A 22,100-nucleotide genomic window follows, 5' to 3' on the forward strand; every position below is an offset into this window, starting at 1 on the left:
TCAGCACTGGCAATCAATCAAATAATGAAAAAGGCTGGCCAGACAGGGAAAATGTCAGATCTGTGGCTTGCTGTGATCAAAAGGGAAATAGATTGGTGGAAATGATTAGGAAAGGAATAAAGCAGTACAGGTAGTGAACTGTGATGCTGTATAAATCCATATCACTCCCATAGCTGGAATACTGTATACAGATCATATCCAGCACATCAAGAAAGCCTGACAGGCTGATCAAGAGTATGGGACAGGTTTTGCTCTGGGGACAGGTTGGCTGATGCTGCTGGAAATTCCATTTATAGACAGGCTTCTGTATGGTGGCAGTCTGTGAAATCATAAATGGCATGGAATAGGTGAGTAACAAATGCTTATGAGGTTATTGAAAATAGAAATAGAAGTGTTAGAATGAGCACAAGAAAATAAAAAAAAGCCAAATTTTTGAAAGTCAGAGCAATAACAATGTGCCCTTAGGAGAATTAGTTTTTATTAGGAAATAAAGAGCAGGCTTAGCTGTTATTCCATTAAATCAGTATGAATATGAAAGGAATATATAAATATGTACTGCTAGAAGTAATGTTTAGATCATGGTACTTTGCTCCTAGAGTGGTGCATTCATGTGGAAACAAACACATCTGCTTTATAACATTTCTTTTCCTACCAAATTTGTGCTCTGTGCAATATGGAGGGAGCTGTGATGTGAACAGTACACAAATTGCACTGGGTGCTTGGAGCACACTTGAACTACAACACTCTCTTTAAAATCATTAACAAACATGCCTTTTATTTTTTCTTCTGTCTGTTCCTCTTTTTAGATTCCATATATTCCATTCCATAAAGCACTATTTGCCTTGAAAGACAATACAGGGATTAATTATTCTTAGGCCAAAAGTGAATCCTTGTCAGAGATAGTTGTATACATACAGAAAGGTTGAAATTCCACAGAAATTAATGCTCTGTATTGGCAAATAAATGAAAGGAAATGCTTCTCTGCAAAACACAGGACTAGATTTTTACTGTCTTGCAGCACCTGTGAAAAAAAATGCCAAAAAAATTGCAGGAGGTTGAATCTCTAGCTGGTGTCCTGATATCCCTTCACAGCATAAATGATTCTATGATCTCCTTCACAATATTTTCAAAACTCCAAGTTGTGTTTTTTCCTGATGTGTACTTCATAGGGATAGATGACTTCTCTCTACTAATAGTTTATTAATAATTGGAAAGGCTCCCTGAGCCTTGATAATTCAGTGTTTTTTCTTCAACTTTTTTTTTTCTTCCACGTGAAGTTGTGACCTTGTTACAAGAGATCTCCCCAGATTTTCTCTGGGTTCCTATTGATACAAGAACAGTGATGTTAAATAAATATTCCTCTTTTTCATTTCCTGGGAAAGGCTGAGTGGCCTCCAGTGCTGCCAGTGCTTAAAAGGGGCAAATGGGATGATTCTATAGAAAATATTAAAAGCCTGGCTTGTTTGTTGGTTTTTTTTTGGGAGGGAGGGGGTATTTTGTTGTTTTTTTTTTTTTTGGTTTTTTTTTTTTTTTTAATAGAATAATGGCTACAATTGCAATTATCCTATTTATTCAAGATTTTGAAAGCTTCTTTATTCCCACGGTATGGGTTAGACAAGTACGTAGTTAAAGGATTCAGGAACTCCTGGATAAATTTAAGGAAGCATGCACTGGTGGAAAAAAAAAAGGTTCAATGAAGAAAAGCTGGTATTCAAATTTTAGTGCTTGAGCTTGAGGTAAATTTATTTTTTAAGGAAATTCATACATTAGATCACTATGGTTATCTAATTACATGTACTGCAGCCTAGCACAATATTAGAGGAATATATTCTACACTAATTGGTTTTGTTAATTATAAGTTTGCCTTTGAGTCAGTCAATCCCTTTTCATCAATGTTAATTTTCAAAGGGTTTTTTTCTTACAAAAGGAAGAGTCAACATTACTTTCTGTTTCTTCTTGAAATGTCTCTTCAGCAGTGCTCTGGACCTTTGGGGTTTATAACAAGGAATAAAGATGATAAGAACCATTTCCAGGTTTTGTAAAGCTAAGGGGGTTCTCTCTGGTCAGCTTTCTTCCAGCTCTTTAAAGCAGTTTCAGAAAACCTACACTTAAGAGAATTTTTCCTTGAGAAGAGAAGAAATACTTTGCTTTTGGGGTGTTTTTTTTGTTTTTTTTTCCTTTTCATATTCTATTTCTGTGTTAGATTTCCAACTAATATTCCAGTAATGAAATCAAATTGCACTAGAGTTGAATATTAGTCTATAAAAATTGTTAGAGAACAAGCTGAGCTAATCACTTAGGCTGGGTTTGTCTTCAGACAGAATTTTTCCCTTCTCCCAACTGTTTGACAAGCCTTGTTTTGAACAAGTGTTTTTACATGTTGTGTGTTTCCATGATTTTGTTTTAGCTCCCAACCCATGTGCTGCTAACGAGGGCAGGGGTCCCTGCTCTCACATGTGTCTGATCAATCACAACAGAAGTGCTGCCTGTGCCTGTCCACACCTGATGAAACTGTCTTCAGACAAAAAAACATGTTATGGTAAGTTTTCCTTCCACAGCCTGGCAATTGCATTGATTTTAGAATCAATGGGCAAATTAATGTTAAAAATAAAATCTCTACAGTGCTTTTTAATGGTGAATTTTAAAGGAGAAGCTGCTTTTTGAGAATCAATGACTTGTTCTAATAGTTGAGGTCTGTGGGGCTTTGATATTTGCTGCCACAGCTGTTCCTTTGTGCTGCTGGGGTGTGTGTGATGTGTTCATAAAATTTATCTCTGCAAAACAGAAAGCTTTATACTGAAAAGTGCATCATCCCAACATTCCCAGTCCGGTAAGCTGAATAACAAAAAGATGCTTAATAGCTTAAATCCCTACCTGCTCTAGAGTTGTCTTAGTTTCTTTTTCAAGGATTAAAAAACAAAGAGTAAATATTAGAAGTGCATGCTTGCAGGGGAGTTTTATAAAAAAAATTGCAATACACACTTTTAATCTCTAAAAGCCCTTGAAATGTCAAATAACTGTGTGTATTATCTATAAAACCTTGTAGTAAATAATACTTTTTACTCTTGATTAATAACATTCAAGAAATAGAAAAGAAAATAATATTTGGGCATGTCACGGATATTGCAGTAAAAGTTACTTTTACTGTTCATTTACAGGTGGTTGCTCCAACTATTCCGAGTTTTGAGATTAAAAAGAGAGCTCTGCTTTGCTTTTGCTTTTAATTTATCATCCTTTTTCCCTAGTGAAGTTGTGAATTAGAATAACCAATTTGCCCTTTTTTGTTCCAGCTCTTTTCTTTTCACACACACACATTTGCTGTTGGCAACACTTTCCTATTACAGAGAATCTGATACCCTGAGATACCAAATGTTAATATCTGTCACAATGTGCAGGTGAAATAATAAGGATTTGTTTGAGTGGAGTAAAGAGGGTGAAATGTTTAAAATAAAGATTTAAACTTTTTTATTTCACACTCCTAAAACCATATTGATTTAGAGGCGTGGCAATAATGTCCAATATACAAAATTCTTATATTTTTTCTGTGATTTTTATGCTCTATAACATTATTTCTCAAGTGTCACTAGTCTGCAGGTTTTCTGGAGATGTTTAATCACATATATAAATGTCATCTACACATTTGTAAAGTGCACTCAAATGAATGCCTTCGATTTCTATTAGAGATGTTGTGAAGAGGATGAAGAATGACATTTTCCCTTTTTCTAACAGAAAGAAAGAAGTTTCTTCTTTATGCAAGGCGTTCAGAAATAAGAGGGGTGGACATAGAGAACCCATATTTCAACTTCATCACAGCCTTCACAGTTCCTGACATCGATGATGTGACAGTCATAGATTTTGATGCTGTTGAAGAACGTTTGTACTGGACTGATGTGAAAACACAGACCATCAAACGTGCCTTCATCAACGGGACTGGCTTAGAAACCATTATTTCAAGAGGTAAGCAGCACAGCACTGAAGTAAAAATAATTCCTTCTAGGGAAACGAGCATGCTAAAATAGGAGCATGCAGGTTCTTAATATGTGTACCTTGCCCTGGTATTGGATAATTGATCTAAACAATAAGCAAGCAGAATTTGCTTTAGGATACTGGTTCACTTTATTGATTGATAATTCAATTTTATGTAAACAAATTGAGATGTAGTTTTGCATTGATTTTGTACAAGATTGAAATGTGTAGTAAAAAAAATAAAGAAATGAATGACTTGAAGGTAAAAAGAATAAAGAAAAAAAGCAGAAGCACAGTATCCTGACACAGCTTTGCACTGAGGAATTTCCTGTGTCCTTTGGCTATCTATGTTGACCTAGCAATGAAATTGGCTCTGTCAGGGTTATTTTCTTTTTCTAGTCCATGTAAATCTCTCAGCTTTGGGACCACTGGTGAATCCACAACATGGTAGACTGGTAATTTTGTTTTGGTTTGTTTTGGGTGTTTTTTTTGTTTTTTTCTTTCTGTACAGAATATGTACATAAGTATAGAACCTTAATGAATATAAAGTCTATATTCAGAAAGTTCAAGTAGCCCTGGTACTGAAGTGAAAACCATTTTTTGTCCTTGGTAACATTTTTTTTTTGTTTCCAACCACTGTCAGTTCCCCTCCTGGAAGCACTCTTTGTTCTACTTTGTAATGTACCTACCTGCTTGAAAATCGGAAAAACCGATTATGTGAAAGCAAATTTTGCTAACTCTGGTTCCCCAAGAGTTAAGGAATGTTTGGTGGGGAAGAAGAGAAAAGAAATAGCTGAGTTATGTAAGAGCAGACCTTTTCTGACTTGGAGAACAAATAAACCATACACTTGATTCTTGGTTATCTGGGGACTTCAGAAAATAAATAGCTCAAGCTCTGCCCCTTGTGTCATTTTAGAAGAAATTACTTCTGTGTTGGCACATTTTGGGAAATGTTTGGACAAATAAGGCAATTTCCCCATTTTCTAGACTGTGATTTCATTTATTTTTGTGTGGCTACTTTTTATTTTCCCCTGCTATTTCAGAGACAACTTTATTAACTATCAGATATGTTTTTCAGTCCCAGTAAAGAGAACAAGGCTTAGAATGCCTCCTAGAGATCTTTATATTAGGAATTCAGGTGCCCAACAGAGGGACTTGTTGCTGGCATTTTTTTCAAAAAGTAGTAGAATAAAACTGTTGTTTATTATCAAAAAAACACTGAACTTGTCAAGGAACTTAATGAAACCAAAAGAAATATTATATTCTTTCATATTCCTTTTATTATGGTAGCTTCTGTTGTAGAGTTTTCTGTGGCTTGGTTTGTTTTGTTTTGATTTACTTTTTGTTCCAGGTGTAACATTTGTAAAATAAGTTTGAGAAAATGACAATGTTCTGGCACATCAAAACATTGTAAAGACTATTTATTATGTGTAAACTATCTCATTTGCTTACACTTATATTTTTATACTTCTTATAAGAACATAAGAAACTTTGTAAGAATGTCCTGGTGGGATTCTCGTTGGCTGAAGTCTTATGCCAGTGCCACAAAGATGCCAAGTCATACTTTAATCTTTTTAAGAGTCTAAAATTATTATTTTCTAGATCCTACAAGAAAAAAAAAAACAAAAAACAAAAAACAAGAAAACAACAAAACAAAACAAAAAATTCAGAAGGGCAGGGGAGAGAAATTTAAAATGGGTCAAGGACTGTGTGTTTGGTGTCCTTCACTGCATTCTGTGAGGTTGGCAGACTTCCTAATGCCCAATCACTGCTCAGCCTTTTGGACCTGCAAACCAGTCCTCAGCCACTTCCATGTCAGTTTGTCAAGGGCAATAATCCTGTCAGGGCAAATTACCATGTTGAGTTGACAGGAGATGTGTATAAATGATGAATTATAATGAATCACTGAATCACCCTTGGCCTGCTTCCTTCTCCACAAAGGTGCCAACCAGTATTAACTCAGGGCAGAGGGGTGTGTTGGGACCTAGAGATGGAGCAGTGACTTTACACCCAGTATTTCAGGCAGATTTTAACACAGATTGACATTTCTTTACATACCTTGCTAAGGAAGATCATCATTCTGGTGCTGTGACCCTCAGCCCCCCACAGCTGCTCCTTCACGGGGAAGGGAATCAGAAGGGTAAAAGTGAACAAAGTCTTGTGTATCTTATAAAAAACAACAACTTAATATGAGAAGTAGAAGCTGTGAATACCAGGAAAACAAAATAAAGAATGCTTCCCATTGGCTGACAGATGTTTTGTCATATCGAAGAAGGCTCCTGCCTTTATTCCTTTTTTACTTTTGAAGCCTTCAAGAGTAAAACCAGTAAACCTCTCCAGTGACACGAGTACTCAAGAGCTACAGGACTATGCTATAGACCAGTGCTTTTAATCCAGATCCTCTGTACTGAGCCTTTGTGGAGCTGAAGAAGGAAGGAGGCTTTTAAATTTCAGCATAGCATTGTTTTAGAATGCCACTGAGCAGTAAATGCTTTCTGAAGTAGAAAAACATAATGCAGAAGTTCAGCATCTCTGATTAATTTTTTGGGACAATAGGTTTCATGCTGTGAATATTCAGTGTGCTTTTAATGTTCTTAGTGTACCAGGCACAGGAAGAAAAATTAAAATTATTAGTTCTTGCCAACTAGTTAATAAATCCATCTGAACAGAATATTACACAATATTGTTAACAAACTGTAGAATATTTTTTTTAACCCTAACACTGACAACAATCTAGAAAGGTAATCAAACAACCTGCTTTCTCTTTTTGCAGATATTCAGAGTATCAGAGGTCTTGCAGTGGATTGGATATCCCGTAATTTATATTGGATTAGCTCAGAATTTGATGAAACACAAATTAATGTGGCTCATTTGGATGGTTCCTTGAAAACCTCAATCATCCATGGAATTGACAAACCCCAGTGTCTTGCAGTTCACCCAGTAAAAGGGTAAGGTATCCATGGCTGTGATAAACAAATTGCACTAAAGCTCATTAGAAGGTGGCTCTTCATTTATATTTTGTTTGGCCATTCTGCTTTCTTTCCAACCTAAAAGCATGAATTTTAAAAATTTTACTGAAAATATCTTGACTGAATGCTTCCTTTAGAAAGCTGCTGATTAAATCATGTGGCTATTAGTTGTGCACTTTGTCTCCTAAACTGGTGAATGTTTTCACTGCTGACTCATTAGAAACACTGTGTGCACAAAGCAATATTGTAAATATGTAAATTCTCTTCTTCAGGAAGCTGTACTGGACGGATGGCAACACAATCAACATGGCAAACATGGATGGCAGCAACAGCAAAATACTCTTTCAGAATCAAAAAGATCCTGTTGGTAAATACCTTTTTTCCTGTTTCTTTTTTAACGGAGAGTGATTTGTTATGGACATTATCTTGAATTTCTATTTAAATGTACAATGATTTTTTTCATTTACAGTGATAAGAACAGACATAAAGATATGAACAACACTCGTGTTACTGTTGTGTTTCACAATTTAAGCTGTTTTTGGCCTGTTCTAACTGAAATCCACTGATTTGGTGGAGTATTATTGACTTATAGGACTATAGTAGACTGAAGGAGAGCCCATCCCTATTTCCCCATATTTCTATCATGGTTACAAAAATGTGGAGGTCACGGTTTGAATAAGTCATAGATATATGTGAGAGGATGCTTTGAGTACAAATGTGGATCCTTCCTCACCAGATTCTCAGCTGCATAATCAAAATATAAACTGGCCTTCACCTTTTCACACAGAGAAAAAAGCCATAGTTTAAGCATGCATTTCATATTATGACAGCCTCAGTTTTAGCATTTGGGGATTCACATAGCTGATGATAAATTATTGCATTAAAAAAAAAAAGGAAAAAAGCTCTTTCTATGTGTATTTTTTGGTTTTATTCAAGTCTCTTTTGGTGGATAATTTCATTCTTTAGAGACTTAAAGTAGTTATGTCAATTGTTGCTGCCTTGTTAATGGACCACCAATAAAGTGATTTTAAAACATTTATTTTTTTACAACGAAATGCAAGCAAGTGAAGTGAAAGTGATTTAAGAATTCAATAAATTTGGCATAAGAGCAACATTACATGCATTTTACACCCTAAAGTCAATTAATTTTGTGTAAATTACTTGGTAACTGTTTTATTGTTGATAAGATTATCTGTCTATCCACTTGAAGAGAAAATTACCTATTTTACATTTTTATCTAGAGAGAAAAGAGTGGCAAATCCACTAATTTTAAGGTGAAGAACAAGCACTTTTAAGACCATTAGAACAATATTAAGGACAGCTGTGTGCAAAACTTTGCTCTGAATATTTTGTGATCGGAGGTCTCAAGGTCCTAAATTGCAATGCTTAGGGTTTCCAGTATCAAACTGAATTAAAATATATGCAAATTGCCAGTTTTGATGGTTTAAATGTTTTTTTACCATTAACATAAGACAGTCCCATGCTAAGAACAACAAAACCCTTCTAAAGATTTAGTAAAACCTTAATTTAATATTTCATTTGTGCACTGAGAAAACTGTCTTTTTCTGTAAGTGAAGCTCCAGTTCATGCAGTGCTAATTTTGAATGTTTGGGGAGTTCGCAGATAGATTGCTGAAAAAGACAAATATCCATTTTATTAGAGCTGGATATTCTGGTAACTGATGGGATGTTTAATTCTCTTGATGCAAAATTTCAGAATTTGAAAAATAAGGGAATTTTCCAATCTGTGACCTGAATTAAAATGATGGATTTATTTTTACTTTTTGAGTTCCATCAAAACAAGGAGAAAATTTTTCAGTTACAGTATTTTCTATTACCAAGAGTATTTTTAGTTTGGAAATTTTGGGAACTGATAGTTTTAGGAAGATAGATGGTGTCATTTATGTTTATCTTAACTGGTACAAACTACTTATGGTTTGCTGGTCCATTCTGCAGTTCTAAAAGTTTCCAGTGCTAACACATATATTTGTTGATATAGAAACTGGCCATTGTAGTGCCAGCAATCTGTATTCTTAGGAATTCAGAATTCATGCTTAATTTTGTACTTTGTTGGGCAAATCATTTGCTCTTTTGAATTCCCTGAGAGCAATATTGTCCAATCCTGATGCTCAGATTTACTTTAGCTGCTCATAAAGTTCAAGCCAGTCACCTACACTTGAACTCATCATGAATATTGCTGATGCTTAATAATAAACCACTTGTTTTCATTGGTAAAACAGGGCAATTCCTGAAAAAAATCGAATTCAACCTGCTCTGCCTACTTTAGAAATAATGTGGTTTTGCAAAGGTTGGTAATAGGTGGAAAGTATTTTGGGGAGAACAATGAGCTAGACTTGTGTAGAAGGAGACAGGAATTTTTTCATGGCAGTTGCTGCTGTGTAGTTGGAGTGCCTGTGTGAAGAAACAGCAGCTGGATATCTGAAATATAAAAGCAGACAGGACAGGACAGTAATTGCTGCTGAGCTGGCATTGGCAGTGCCTCACAAACAGATCCCACCCAGGTGCAATCTATGGGCAGGAACTGCGGCAGATCCCAAAGCTGCACATCTCAGAGCAGGGGACACCTTCCTGCTGGTGTATTCCTTGTTAACCCACACTGATATTCCCAGGAAATTCCCTGTGCTGGGAATTCCCTGTGCTGTGCCTGTCTCCAGGATTCCCTGTGCTTGGAGGGAAGCTGGTTGTACAACGTGAGGATGTGACACTGTGAGATGAGAGTCCTGAAGGCACTGCTCCACATCCTCTCCCCAGCATCTGATGTTTCCTCCTGGCTGAAACCCTTGCAAAGAGGTGGAAGGAAAGATCAGCCCGTGCAAAGGGACTGGGAAGGTGTTTTTTAGAAGCTCAGAAAGCAGACACTTTTTGGCCTGCCATGTCCAATGTGCATGAAGAAATAGTGACACGATGGCAGCTGTGAGGGCTGCAGCTCACGGCACTGCTCTCCCATCAGGGTTTCCAAAACAGCTTTCCACAGGATGAAAAAGACTACAGTGCAATATCCAGAGCTTGACCCATGCAGTGAAATACACTATTTTTTGGCAACTTGTTGCTGGGTACTTCGCACGGGTTCTGGGAAAGCTGGAGCAGCGAAGCAAATTGTTATGGCGGGTATTGTTACCATGCCAAGAATATTTCACTGTGGAAAATCTCCTGCTACCACTTTTTGAACATTTTTAAAGGATTACAGAAGTCTGAAATGCATTATCTCCTAGTTCTTTACCCTTACTTTCAGAAAACTCTATACTTTATTCATTTAGGAGCTTATTTTGCAAGTATCTTTATGTTGACAGTTCTCTTGCTTCAAACTCCAAAGAACTGATTATGAGGTCAGTTCACTATGAATCAAAATGAAAAGTAATACTATAAATTTATCAGGAGTTTGGATTAGATTTTGGTATTTCATCACCCTAAGCAGGGAGAGAACAGACTTTTTATAGTTCTGAATCACAAAAAGTACCTTGTTTACCAAGTCTCTGTGTATTCATAATTTTAAAATATAAATGATGGATTCTGGTTTGCATTTACAAGTTGCTAATAACCTTGCTTAGGACCTCAGCGTATTCAAGTAATTCTTCAGTGCCAGATAATGCTCTTTCATCAGTCAGTCATTGATTTTGGTAACTGCTGAAAGAAATAAAAGGCACTAATCTTTCCAAAAGTTTGATTTTTTTTTTTTTTTGTTGGAAATGACCAAGTTCAGTTTTCTCTTATTTTTTTTATACATGTAAGTAGATGAGTGACTAGATAACATAATTGTGCGTGTGTGTATATATTTCTTAAATGTACTTTCATAATGAAAACAGCTTAACAATAAATGTATATAATCCATTAAAGCCACAGTTAAAGTTGAATGCATTAATTACAGGTTTATCAATAGACTATGGGGAGAACAAGCTTTACTGGATCAGTTCAGGAAATGGAACCATAAGTAGATGCAATTTGGATGGTGGTAATCTTGAAATAATTGAATCAATGAAAGAAGAGTTAACAAAAGCCACAGCTTTAACTATTATGGGTAAGTCCAGTGATACTATTTTTTTTTTAATTATTCAAAGTGAATTAATAATGAAATATAAAAAGCTTAGGGAAGTTATTGTTGGTTTTATGTAAATAATACATTCACAAGTCAGCCTGTGTTGCCCATGAAAAGTTCTTTATGTTCAGTTGAACAGTTTGCAATCTCTATTACAAGGATATTTCTAAATGTAGACTTGAATATATACATACATACATACATACATATATATATATATATATATATATATATATGGAATGAAGGTAACAAATTGATAGCTTAAATTTACTACAGTCACATGTAAAAGGGGAAGGAGCTGTCATGCATCCAGAATTATCCATTATGTGTTTCCTCTTCTCAATTCCTCCTACTTATATCAGAATATTCCTGGTTTGCTGCATTGCCTGGCACTTTGAGAAGACTTTTTGGGTTATGAATTGATGATTGAGGATTTGGATTTTCAGCTGTCTGCTCATATTCCATGTATTAAATTGATTGAAAGAAAAAGTATTCTATTTGTTACACTACATAAATATGAGATTTTTAGAATGTTCAAAAACATCAGAAAAATCAAAAGAACAATAGCATAAGGAAAAATTTAAAAAAAAAATTCGGCTAATTGCTGATCACTGAATATTATAAAAATATTTCTTCATTGACTTTTTCTCATATGCACCTTCAGCTCTTGGTTCTTGCTGTAGCTGGGACAGAGTAGTAAGAAATTCCAGTTTGACTCAGAATTTATGCTTATGCTTCTGCTTTTTTAGAGATGATATTAGAGCTTTCCATGTTTCCTACAAATTACTGACCTCTATTCTGGTTCACTTAAAAATCAGTTATATTTATCTTGGATATTAAAAAAAAAAAGTTCAATTGATAAACAGACTTTTGTGGGGATGAGTGAGTTATCAACTGCCAGTCTTTTTATGAAATATTTTTATATTATTAATTTTTATATTTAATATATTTTTAAATATTTTCATAGTCTCTTATTATTGTTATAATTTTCTTATTTTTACTATTTTATTATTTTTCTGTTATTAAATATTTTATTTGATTGACTAATCAAATAATAATTATGTACATATAGATTGTGTGCCAGTGAAAATGAAACAAGATTTAATGATTTTTTTGCACATGGTGTAAATTATGTCATATTTAAAGTGGCAATTACTAAATTGGATTTCTTAAACACCCATTTGGCCAGTACTGAACTCTAAATGCTGTCAGTATCTTTTGGAGGTGTCATGCTTTCATATGTGCATTCCTAAAGACGAGCAGGTTTGGTGTCAGAAGGAATCATGAATGTTCATTTGGACAAATTGTTTTTCATTGATTGGATTGTGACTGTAAGTAGACTGAATAAATGACCCTTACTCTGGGGAGCTGTTGAAAGTCTTTACCAGGAGGTGTAAAGGGTTTTTGTTCATGCTGTCACTGAGCTGGTGGGGCTGTCAGATCTTCCCCTGCCAGTCACAGAAGCTACAACAGTGATGATTCCCCTGGGACAGGAAATAAAGAGTTTACAGCTGCCATGTAGAGAAGCGTGCATGAAAGTAATTGAATTTTTGCACATCTGGAGATGGAAGAATATCTGCTGTGTAGGTTTTATCACATGTACCTCTAATATTCATAGTTTGGGATGCTTGGTTTTTATGGGCCATGACAATTCTTACTAGTCAAAAATGGTGAACAAAACTTACAAAGAGTTTGGGGCTTTCTGTTTGCTTTGCTTTGGGGTTTTAGAGTCATAGTTGTGCTAAACTGCATCTTGGTGTTGTAGTGGGATTCCCCATAAAAATCTGCTGGAGAAAATGTACAAGCAGATACAATTTTATCACAGTATTGTATGTGCTGATTGAAAAACATGAAAAAAGTTCCTGTATTCATTTCTTCTGTAAGTTTCCATACTGGGGAACATACTGTAGTAATATAAATGGCATTTATTTTCCTAAAGAGTGAGTGGATGTGCATCAGCTTCTTACAAGCAGGCTTTTGTGCATGTAAAGTGGGTCAGAACAGAAAATCCAATGCCATATGAAGCAAGATAATAGAACTCTAACTGATAAATGCTCATAACTAATAATATATAATTAAAGAAGAATGACTAATTTGTTCCAATGAAAGATTTAATGTGATAGTGCATGAAAATGTACTACCCCTGCTGATCTGCTTGTCTACAAGTTTAATCAGAGGTTTTAGCAGGTGAATCACAGTAATTGCAATGTTTATTGCATCATTTTTGCTCCTATTCCTTAATTTTTTTAACTGCTCGTATCTAGAACACGGTAAGCATGATAAAGAATGGATGAAGTATTTCTCCTCTGTGAATATACTGAGATATCTTTTTTTTGTACCATTTGAATTCATCAGTGACTGAAGAGAGAGGTGATACCTATGCCCAAACCCTTAACTGTTTTGTAGAATTTAATTTCTGCTCAGTGCTGGAGAGTTCTGTAATCTTCAACTTTCTTTTGCATTATTCTGTCTTTTTCATTTAGTGTCTTCCCAGCTAAAAACAGTGTTTTGCACAGCTAAATTTCTTTATTGGTACATTTTCTAGTATGATCTTGTCATATTTTTGGGTTATGTTTCCAATGAGCAGAAAAAGGAGTTGGAGTTTGGTATTTTGAAACTCCCTTTGCACAGCTGTGTCCCCAGGTCACAGAGTTGATCACTCGTTGATCACCAGGACCTTTACTGGACTGAGGAGATGAAACAAGGGAACAGTGGAGAGCACCTCAGCAGATGGAGGGCATGGGTAAGGTGGTCTGAGACAGCCCTGGTTGCCATGCACCCATTCCCTGCCAAGGCTAGGTGCACCGGAGGAGAAAAAAATCAGGAATTTTACTACATCAGTGATGTCTCTGAGGTGTTTGAAACCTCAGCTGTCAATTTTGAAAATTTCTTTAGCTCTTTGGGAAGCATCTTCCCAAGCCATCAATCTCCTTGTGAGAAAGTGTGACCTCAGAGACACCCAAAGAGAATCCCACAGCCTGTGTCAAGAGGTAAGGCCTTCCACCCCATGTCTGGACAGAATTTTGCACAGAAAACACAGATCTGACAGTTCCCAGAGGGTTTTGCTGTATCTTACCCTCCACATTCCAGCAGATTTTTCAGGGATATAAAAAAGGTGACGACTGGGAGAGGCTTGGCCCAACCAAGACTTCTTTAGTTTGCCTTGGTAATCTCTGTGCTGTTCTGATAGCTGGAGTTTCTTGATCTTTGATTCTCTTAGTTTCAGTATTGGAAAAGAGAAGCAGTTAGGCACTCCGTGGTTGTGTTCTATGATTTGAACTCAATAGACACTACTAGTGAAGTCAGTATTTGGTTTGCTTTGTAATACAATTTATGGAGTGGTTCAGAGCTTCACCAGCAATGAGGCTTCTCCTTTAGCATGACCCCTCAATCTCCAGATTGTTTTTATTGCTTTCAATTCCTCTATTTCAGCATTGAAGTTCAGCTGTTGGAAACCATTTGGAGGTTATCCCTTCTGTTTCAGATGTTTGCTGTTGTTTAGTCCTTTTCAGTCTCTGTTTAACATTTTCCTGCCATTGCATTCTTTAGTGGAAGCTTATAGAATGTAATAAGACATAAAAAATAATGTTAGCAAACAAGCTGGTGTCAAGGTAACTGTCAGATTTATCCTTGAGGGGAATAGGAACAATATATAATTCACATCTTTCTGAATTTTGGGTCATTCATTTATTGGTTTTCTACTCAGCAGTGTCAGTCATCTTTCTTTTTCAATATGCTGAGCAAAGTTCCTAGTCTTTTGGTGCCTGCTTTTGCTAAATCTTTTTGAGCATGATATAGATGGGATGAAAATAATATTCCATTTGATATGTACAAAATTGCTATTTTTTCCGTGCCTTTAAGCATACAAAAAAAAAAATATTGCTGTTGCCAAGCCATTTCGTATTACAAAAATAATGCTGTAAATCTATGAAATCCTACATGCTTTCCTACTCTTACGACTTTTTCTTTAAATCCATATTCACTCTGTGAGATGTCAGTGCATGCAACATCAGCCATTTTTAATTACTTTATCAGTCAAAACCACATGAATGCTTTGTCTAGTACCTCCCACTGGTTGTTGTTTTGCATTTGGTCATAGCAATTATCTTCTGTTACTATGTAAACTTGACATTTTATTTCCTTCAAAGACCTCTGCTGGTTTTCTTAGTAATTTAGAAGTTTATCTGATTAGCAGCACCCTGTGCCCTACATAATTTTCAATACCTGCCACTGGCACAATTTATAAGTTGATAACAAATAGATCCCCTGTTCTGATATTCAGCATGTTCCATGTGAAAGAACCTCTGACTGTCTTATACAGTACAGCAAAATTCTTTTCAACATTAATAAAATACTTGCTATACTTGTCTTAAGGTTTGAGTTTAATTTACCATTCAATGTCTGATTTTAGACATTTTCCTGGTAGACATTGTTTTGAGTGGGATCAAATGATAAAGATGTATTTGGAATTCTGCATAAAGTCTCATTTCCTGCTTTCCAAGTTGCATAGTAAATATGGTTCTTGACTGGTATTGAAACTGGTTAGAAATTCTCCTTTGATGTGAGAGCTGTATTTTGGGGTTGGTGAGCAGAGTCATTATTTCACATGATCTGAGTTGCAGAGGAGCTCGCAGCAATAGCTCATGTGTTTCCAAACTGGTGTGTTGTTTCTTGAATGACAAATGACTCTGAATGAGAAACTAGAAAAGTATTGATTGGTTACTGTGAGTCTGTAGCTGAGAAGAAAGGCACACTGAAGGCTTCTGTCAGCAGTTTTGGTGGAAGCATTTGGTTGGATTTTGTATCGTGTCCTCGCAGAAATACAATTTACACAAAACCACAAAATTCAGCTCATGTCTCTACAAAATAGGAATATAATGTAGATTGTATAATGAGGATATAATTTGTTGTGCATTTGGTCTTTTTTAGTATAAAATAGACTAACTCCATGTAGTGAATGATTTTATGTGTAAGTGCTGTTTCTGTTCAAGTTCATAATAAAAAAACTCAATCAGCAATACAACAAAATCAAATATGCATAATAGCTTTTCAATGGGCATGCAGATATTCGAAGAACATCTTTTGAACAAAAACTTTATATAAATATAGCCATCAAGTTGTATTATAAAGCCATCAAAACAGAAAGTAACAATTATAGTATTTCATTTTAGACAGAAAACATAGGTTAATATTACCAAAATATATCCATGCCCCTGTTTACTTTCATTGTGCATTAGATGATATATTGGTTATTTGATTTTTGTTTCATCCTAAATAAAGTTTCAAAACTGACAAACACCAGAATGCTTTCCTAGTAGCTCAGAAGGCTGTGACTTTGCTAGATGTGTTTGCAAAGTGAAAGGGGCTGCTCAGATCAGGGGACTTCAAACACATACACCTTAATTTTCCAAGTCATCAGTCTTCTAATTGCCATAACACCATTCATTACGTTAGTATTAATACATGAAATATATCTAGGCAATTTGCCCAGTTCTAAGTGCAGTACATAGTTGTCTTCCATAAATACTCAAACCACCATTAATGAAAACTAATGGCCCATCAAAATGTTCATTCAGAGTACTACTTGAAGTCTCCAAAGGACTGTCCACAAACCTAGGGTAGCAATTTTTGGCATTTGAAGTTGCTCTTTCCCAATATGTTACAGTGCTTAATGTTAATTACCCAACAGAATGGAAAAATACAACAACTTTAATATATATTATAACCCTGTTTCAGCAACAGGATTGTAATTAGCGATCAAGCAACATTCTTGTTAGCATAACCAAGCAAATAAATCACTTTAGTTTGATGTTTAAAGGTCCAAAACAGCATTTTTTCTTCCCTAGTGTGTGAAAGCAAGTTGTCTTTACGCTGAAGTGGTTTTTTTGTAAAATCACCTACTATATTTTGAAATTAATATAGAAATAGTTTTTCCTGAATACTAGACATCATAGATGAGTTAGCTGATGACAGAATATCAGTAATGCAGAGACAAATATTCCAAATTTAACTTTGAATTATGGTTAAAAATAGATGTGTAATTGTTTTGTTTTGTTTTTAATTTGCAACTGCAGTGGTTATTGTTGGTGACCTAGCAGTTTCTGAAGAATTCAAACATTTGTTTCTCTAGGTTTTAGGACATAACTGGCAAGTTTTTGGCCAGGTAGTCATAAGAGGTTTGACTTCAATATGTCTGTACTTAAGAATTTTTGTAATGTATTTTTGGGCATTTTGGTGTGGATTTTTAGATTGGTGGGTTTTTTGTATTTTTTATTGTATTTTATTGTATTTTTTACCTTTATTTTAAACTATACTAGGTCAGGATTAGTATGACCTTCCTCATTTAAATCCCCCTACTTTTATTTGTCTCCTTCAAAAATCTTGGCTTATTACCAAAAGGGAGAAATTAAAATGTTTGTGGTGCAGATTATCACTGGTAATTAAACTTCTTGATTAAGTACGTGCCATGTGTTCATCTCTTGGTAAAACAAGTTGGTTATTTCAAATTTTTGTTTCTTTCCTTTCCTAAGGAGACAGGCAGGTCAGCCAAAGACAGGTTTGGGGAGGTTGTTGAAATCATAGCCAAAGTTGAGATTTCTCACAAAATATTAAAGAAATGGTTAAACCATTTAATTACTTGAACTAAAGGATGAAATCACCACAAAACCATGTGTAATTTTCTTTCTTCCTGTACCCCAGTGTTAAAAAGCAACTCATTTTTTATGAATGAGTTTGTATATGTAAAACAGCTAAGTTCATGTCACTATGCACAAAACACCAGTCATCACTTAAATTAGTTAATTTAGTTAAATTAACCAAAATTATTTAATGGCCTTTTCTGATTTGTGGTCACATGGAGGATGTGAAGAATAAAAACTCTTCCTCATATAAACTCTTCCACATACAAACATTTCATTGAAAAAGTTCACCTAACCTTTGGGTCATTATCAGGAAAAAAAAACCAATTCCAATTCCCAATATTTCATATATGGATTAATTTTAGACTGACTAGTCAATGCATAAAATTATAGGACTTCTTTAAATCTTATCCAAGTTTAAATAGAGAGTTCCATTTGTGTCTCCAAATCTTGATATTTAGAATATTTTTCATTACACAGATTCTGGTCTTGCCATATACTTGTGGAGACTATGCCTTGGATTTTTTCTAGATATTTTATTTTGTGCTCTAACTTTTTACAGTTATCACAGTGGAAATTATTTTTTAGATCTGCGCTTTCTATCACAAATTACCCAGCTGTGTGGCTCTATAAATTTGTTATTTAAATATTAAAACTGCAGGATAGGCAAAAATTCTTTTAGCTGAAAAGAGAATGAAGTGAAGTTAATACACGATATTTGTTGGGAAGGCAGTGTTCCTGAGGTTTAAAGGTTTTCACTTGCAGGGTTTACTTTTGGTTCCTCTACAGTAATTATCTTTTCTGGCTGAAATGAAGAACTCTAAGCCCATCTCATCATTCATCTGTGTGGACTCAAGGAGTGAGGATTCATGACAGGGATAATCAGAAGATTGGATAGAGTCTTCAGCCATTAGTTACTGAAGTTTGAGCTTGAAATCAAAGCTGTTAAATTTGTAATTCTGAAACTTTGGTAGGCAATGCCTGCTTTTCAAATTTTTCAGGCTTTCTTAATAACTGATTATAACTTTTTTTAATAAATTACTTCGTTTAATATTTCAAGCAATTTTGTTTGCTTGTGAAAATGAATTTCTTCCCTAGGGTAACACTAGAATTTCCACATATATATGAAAAATGAGGCATTTTTCTACACAGGTAGCCTTAAATCAGCAGTTGTCTCAGCAAAAGTAAAACTGGTGAAAACTGCTTTCTTGTCTGCAGAACCTTAATAACACAATTCCTTCAGATTTTCTCCATAACCTCTTTAGGTGATTTCCCTTAAAAACTGATCTCAGAATTAACCTCAAAAGCTTTTTCCCACCTTAGGTCTCAACCACATACAGTTTGATAGTGATCCTCCTAATTTCTGAAACTAAATTTTACAGATAAAAAGCTTTGGTGGGCAGACCAGAACTTGGCTCAGATTGGCACCTGTAATAAAAAAGATGGAAGAAACCCAACTGTCCTGCGAAACAAAACTGCAGGAGTTGTTCATATGAAAGTGTATGACAAAGCAGCACAGCAGGGTAAGTCACATTTGAAGAATGTTTAACCAATTTTTAGAGTGCACAGTATCTTTTTATCTTTTCTCATCTGGTTCTCCCAATGTGAAGAGAATAATAACTTGTAATCAATTAATTCCTTGACTGTCTTTGTGAATTTCAGTTTTTCTTCATGAAGGTTCAAATTTCTGAGATGTGTTTTGTTTACTGTGTATAATGCCTATTATAAATATTATTAAAATATATTAATCTATTACTTAAATATTGTAATAATTAGGCAGTTAGGAGCATGGATTTGTGAAATCACTTTGGAGCATGTCTTAAATATACCAAAAATCGCTTGTTCATAACAAGGGTAATATAATATTTGATGAATGAATAAGATATAACCAATGATTTGTTCATGGTCTAGATTAAGATACACTAATGTCAGTGAGATTTCATCATTAACTCAACATAGAATGTTCAGGTTTTTCATATGCTTTTACTTTAAAATAGGCAGATTTTTCAGGAAACAGAATTATTTATGTTCCAAGGGGAAACATAATTTCCCCTAAGAAATTATGGGGTTTAAATTCTGCATGAATATGCAGAAGTTAATGCATGAGTGAAGCATGGAAAGGTATATGAATTGATGAAATCTTTTATGCATATCTCAATTTTTCAAATAGGTTATCTGAACAAAAAAATTGGAAATAATAATAATATACTGACAACAACACTTTTTAGCCAGGGTTGCATTGCTCAAGTTTTGATTTCTCTTCTCCTATCATGCCATAGGCAGTAATTCCTGTCAGTTAAACAATGGGGGATGCTCCCAGCTTTGTTTGCCAACATCAGAAACCACCAGAACTTGTGTGTGCACAGTAGGCTACAACCTCCAAAAAAACCGCATGGCCTGCAAAGGTAAAATGGCTTTAGCATTTATTTTAACCAGCTTGAGGTCCAGGGGAACTTTGCAAAGAGTAAATAAACTTCCTTTAGTCATTTTAGTCATAGTTAAGTAACTATACTTAGTATGCTTGATTGAAGCAGTAACAAAGAAATATCTGTTGTGATAAGGACATAATTAAATTTAGGTTTTCATTAATTTATTTGAATAAATAAATTTCTGTGGTAAATGATTTTTTTTTAATGTGGTCAGAAAAGCAGACCATATGAAACATAATTCATAAATATGTGTTCAAGGTTATATAACTTATCGTTAAGTTACAGGTTACAAGTATCTGAATGGTTGGGTATCTCATCCTGTTGTATTGCTCTGAATATAAAATAAAATCAATTTTTTTCCTTGAATCTTTTTATTTTTTAAGTTGGCAGAAGTCAGAACATAGCTCACAGCTAAAGTCTTACCCTTTGCCTCAATAATGAAAAACAACCTTATGGTCAAGGTGTTTTACAGTTTTATAAATTCAGTATTATTTATAACTTAATTAGGACTAAGTAATTCACGAGAATTACTATATAAGAAGTACTCTACATGGTAGAATTTATTCCTACTTAACAGAAATAGTTGCATTTGGAATTTGATTAATATAACAGAAGAGTAGACCTTTAAAATGCATCACCAAAACTATTTCTGAATATGTTCAGAAAGCACAGGTGTGCACTGAAAATATTCTTAAATTTCTCATCATTTGAACCAATTTTTTTCTTAAATTTTAATGTTCATTTCTGCTAATTATCTGATTATAAGGTGGTGTTTGACATGGACTGTGATTCCCTTCTCTTGATAGGACCACATTTGTAATTTATATTAGAAATGCACTGTAATGACTCACAGATATCTTTTCAAACAGCTAAAGTTGTCACACTGAAAAACTGTGGAGCACTTGTGGAAAATGTCTAATGTATGTTAGCTCCTCTAATTTTGGTTATTTGGAAAGTTCCCACTTTGCTCTCATTGGCTGCTTTATCTTTCCCTCAGGTATTGAATCATTTCTCATGTACTCTGTTCATGAGGGAATTAGAGGAATTCCTCTTGATCCGAATGATAAAATGGATGCTTTAATGCCTATATCTGGAGCTTCATTTGCTGTGGGCATAGACTTCCATGCAGGTAAATATAATGTAAAATTTGTTGTATGTATGGTTAAAATTGTAAATTCTTCTCATAAATGAAGTAATCCCATGTTCTCAAGCCTTCTAAGAAGTTACAGCTGTGTTTAAAGGAACTGGAAATGCATCATGTTACAGAGTTAAGCACTACCTTTAATATTTACAGTAAATAGGAAATATTGTGCACATGCTAATTGTTCTGGCAGCAGCAGCTGCTCTCTTTTGTGGAGTCATCGTTGAGAACTTGAGTAAGAAACTGGTGGTTTTAGAGAAAGTGTAAATAGGCTTGTTCCTGCTACGACACTTTTTCCATGGAATTTTCTTAGTCCTGGGTGGTGCTGTACCTAGAGGTGGCTTTGACAGCTGAGTGGGGAGTGTTTTCTCCCTGTCCAGCCCAGCTCAGCCACGTTCCTGCAAGGCTCAAGCCAATTCTAGATCTGTCTCTTCCTTCTGGAAGGAGATCTGACTGCCTGAAGAGCAGGAATTTCCACCTGGAGTACACTGTATATACAGAAATAGTTTTTAATTTACACAGATTCACAAATTTCCTATGAAACTAGGAGGCTTTAGCTTTGCATGCATGTGAAAAAAGCTGGGGAAAAATTGCAGATCAGATTCTGAAAGTGATTAGATACATCGCCCAGTGGTGGTTGGATATCATCAAACATGTTAGCAAGTTTTGATTAGTTTTTGGAAAATAAATAATTTGTGACCAAGTAGTGACCTGGAAAATATCCTGTCTCTGTATTTTTAACTCATCAGCCTTCCTTCAAGACTCATTTTTTACCCATCAAGTTTACAAACTGGCAGTCTAGAAATAAAATCTTAAGTTCCCTATATTATATAAATACAGACAATAACCTTCTTGCAACATACAATTATTTTGTCATACTCTGTTGTTTTTATTTTGACATAAA

At 34.9% G+C, this 22,100-nt stretch overlaps 1 protein-coding gene across 2 annotated transcripts in view; it reads left to right on the top strand.

Moving 5' to 3' along the window:
- The window catches only part of LRP1B (LDL receptor related protein 1B), a 626,862-nt gene that overhangs the window by 453,085 nt on the left and 151,677 nt on the right, over positions 1-22,100 (top strand). For both annotated transcript variants that reach the window (XM_077784902.1, XM_077784903.1), the window contains exons 28-35: positions 2,408-2,539; positions 3,730-3,957; positions 6,740-6,914; positions 7,208-7,302; positions 10,821-10,970; positions 19,009-19,149; positions 19,906-20,031; positions 21,053-21,184. In XM_077784902.1, the coding sequence (XP_077641028.1) occupies positions 2,408-2,539; positions 3,730-3,957; positions 6,740-6,914; positions 7,208-7,302; positions 10,821-10,970; positions 19,009-19,149; positions 19,906-20,031; positions 21,053-21,184 (1,179 nt within the window). The remainder of the gene's footprint in view (positions 1-2,407; positions 2,540-3,729; positions 3,958-6,739; positions 6,915-7,207; positions 7,303-10,820; positions 10,971-19,008; positions 19,150-19,905; positions 20,032-21,052; positions 21,185-22,100) is intronic.

The sequence above is a fragment of the Lonchura striata genome, chromosome 8 (assembly GCF_046129695.1).
Source record: "Lonchura striata isolate bLonStr1 chromosome 8, bLonStr1.mat, whole genome shotgun sequence".
Taxonomy (NCBI): Eukaryota; Metazoa; Chordata; class Aves; order Passeriformes; family Estrildidae; genus Lonchura; species Lonchura striata.